Genomic DNA, 3,018 nt, shown 5'->3' with positions numbered 1-3,018 from the left:
ACACACGGACCAATGGCTGAAACTTTGGATTTAGACTCTAGGGACCTAAAAACGTATTTTGGCACTAAAATCTGACCATCGAAATTTTGACCGGATTACATTACTTTCCTTCCTATAGGATAAGGAAAGTAAAGTGAGGTAATAGAAAGTAAAAACTCACCATGATGAGCGCGACACTGTGCGTGCGATTCGAGGAGAAGGCGGCAACATAGCACACTGCACAGAGGAAAACATAGAGACACAGTGTTGCCAGATTTCGCTCGTCTAGCACGGACTCAACCAGGGGGATGGTGCCCATTGTCCAATCACAGCACAGATCACAGGGGAAGATAAGGAGCCACAGGTTGAGAGCAATCAGGTACTGGTAGGTCAGGTGACGGGTGGGCCATCCAGACACAGAGGCAGGGTTGTCAAACCTGAGCAAAACACAGAAATAGTTAGCTTCTACACAACCTTCAGTGCCTATTTACAAACTAAAAAAATATACAAAATACAAAGTTGAATTAAAAACGATTTTTTTTTTCTTTTTGTCTATATGTCTTTTCAGCCTTTTGCCCTTTTCGATCCACATAACATAATAAAGGGACTCATTAGTCGCATTCACGGGTACACAGAGAGAAATAGTTAGTCTGTAGGTACCTACTTAAGTACTTAAAAAGTTTTAAAAAATAGCGAATTTTGCAACCAAAAGTAGCAACCAAACAACCAAAAGCAACAAAACCAAACAAACCGTTAACTGAACTTTTGAACGGTATTTGACGAAAACTCGTTTCTGCGCATGTCTAGAAAGCTGGAAAGGAGTTTTCGTTTCAGCGTTTTCGATCCACACAACATAGTAGAATAGAACAGTGTTTCTTAATTGGTGTTCCGCGGAACCTAGGGGTTCCGCGAGCTGACGGCAAGGGTTCCGCGAGATATTTTGGAAAAAGCATACACTAGATAAAATGCAGTTTCAAAACGACCATCTTAGACTAGGTATTTCATCTTATACAGCTTTTTTTAGAGGTTTGATAGAGGGAACTGTGGGGGTGAGTCTAAACAAGGTCTTATATATTTGATTGGTAATAACATTACATTTTATGGAACAATAAACATCTGGAACGATTTTATCCTGAACGGCTGGCTTTCTCCTATTCTGTCTACCTTCTCTCTTCGATTTCGGGAGGATAAGACCTTAGCAGTTACAGTTCCCTCTATCGAACCTCTTAAAACAAAAACCTTAATCTGTTTAGGTATAAAGTTCGTCCCGGGCGAGAATCAAACCCACGACCAAGCACTTACAAGGCAGGAGCGCTACCCTCCAATCTAACTAGACTGACACACACCCTGTCAGACTGCCTGGATGAGACTATACAGTCCTATTACCCCCGCTAGTATTAGTAGTTAGGGCAAAGAGAAAGTTAACAACATGTATAAATTCACCTGGAATAAAAATATTAAAATTCACCTAGAATAAATATTATTAAAAACAGCGGGAATGTTGGAAAAAATTCCGTGTTTAAAAACGCTTGCTGTAAATACACACCAAGTTATTATGTGAGGAAATATGTAACGTGTTAGATAGTAATATTTATAATGATAATAATAATTTATTTAATTAACCCGTGATGTTCGTGACATGTTTTTTAGATACTTAATACATTATGCATGTTAAATGGCCACAAAAGTAGATAATTACAGCTGTCACTAGGGTTAATCGACCAATTAATTTCTTCCAACTGCCTTTTCTCCCTCAAGTGGGGTTGGAATAGAAAACTGTCTAACTGCCTGTTAGCAAGAAATTATTAATAGATTCACTGAATTATTCAGGTTTCAAAGGGTTAACAAGCCAGCCTAGTTAACTTGGAGGGGCAGCTCGCCTGCCTTGTAAGTGCCTAGGTCGCGGGGTTCGATTCCCGCCCGGCGTGCATTTTATCCTAAATAGATAAAGTTCGTTCTCGGGGATGGCCGGCTTTCTCCTATTATCTCGCCTCCTTTCTCTTCGAGATGGGGACGATAAGACCTCCATTGTAGAGTGGTCTGACAACACTCGTTATTAAACTCGGACGAAACGGGCATAGCTAAAACGTACGTACATAATAGTACATTATATCTTGGCAACACTGTATATTAGTTTAAAACCACACACGGCAACCACTGTAAACTCGGGGACGAGAAACTTTTCAACTTTTCTATATTTTTTTTTTTTTATTTTTTCCTCTTCTTCCTCGGGGTAAATTATTAGCGTGTGTTTGAGTAAATTATGGTAAACAAGAAGGGGAGGGTCGGGGTGGTGTATGTGCCATTTTGTGCAGGTGTTGATACTAAGGGGATCATCAATCTATAGTGATGGGCGAGTTATTCTACCGGTGCACGTCTCTGCGTTGTCCCATGGGTCACACTCAACTTTATCAAGGATCCGCTTTTCCGCTCATTCTCTGAAGGAGACTTAAGAGGACATTTTGAGTTAGAAGCAACGTTGTCTCGTGATATTTCCCCCTTATCATCCCAATGAAACAAACTGCTACGATTTAGAGCGTAGTCTGATCCATGCATTGCCATCCTAGCTATGGTCCCCTTGAAATGAGACAATAACGTCCCATGCAAGTAGGTGCTGTAAAATGGGTTCCTGACTATTAGGTTGTAAAAATGGGTTCCCTGACACATTGATTTTAGAGTCGTAGTCTGATTCCATAGCATGGCCCATCCCGTAGTATGTCCCCATTAGACACATGAGACAATTACGTTCCCATGCATTTTATAGCACCTACGTTATAGGTGCTGTACATGAGAGGAAAGTGTTATTGGTTCATTTCAAAGTTACCTGATAATACCTGTGATGGTGCAAGTGTGTTGTAATGGAATGGGGTTACGTGTCCTAGCATCCTATATGTAGCAGTGATGTCATGTGTGAAGAGGAGAATAGGATAGAGGGGAAAAAATCCACTGAGGAAAACGTTGCTTTCTACTCAAAATGTCTTTAAGTCTCCTTCAGAGAATAGCGGAAAAAGCGGATCCTTTGATAAAGTTGACGTGTTG

The 3,018-nt window shown here is 40.6% G+C and overlaps 1 protein-coding gene across 1 annotated transcript in view; it reads right to left on the bottom strand.

Moving 5' to 3' along the window:
* Positions 1-160: 160 nt before the first annotated feature.
* Positions 161-3,018, bottom strand: part of LOC103520259 (transmembrane and TPR repeat-containing protein 3-like) — a gene marked incomplete at its 3' end in the record, with an annotated part of 10,793 nt that continues 7,935 nt past the window's right edge. The window contains exon 3 of the mRNA XM_008485351.1: positions 161-416. Coding sequence (XP_008483573.1) covers positions 161-416 — 256 coding nt within the window. The remainder of the gene's footprint in view (positions 417-3,018) is intronic.

The sequence above is a fragment of the Diaphorina citri genome, unplaced genomic scaffold (genome assembly GCF_000475195.1).
Source record: "Diaphorina citri unplaced genomic scaffold, Diaci psyllid genome assembly version 1.1 scaffold3374, whole genome shotgun sequence".
Lineage (NCBI taxonomy): Eukaryota > Metazoa > Arthropoda > Insecta > Hemiptera > Psyllidae > Diaphorina > Diaphorina citri.
Note: the sequence above shows the minus strand (reverse complement) of the source record. Positions and strands in the feature narration are given on the sequence as shown.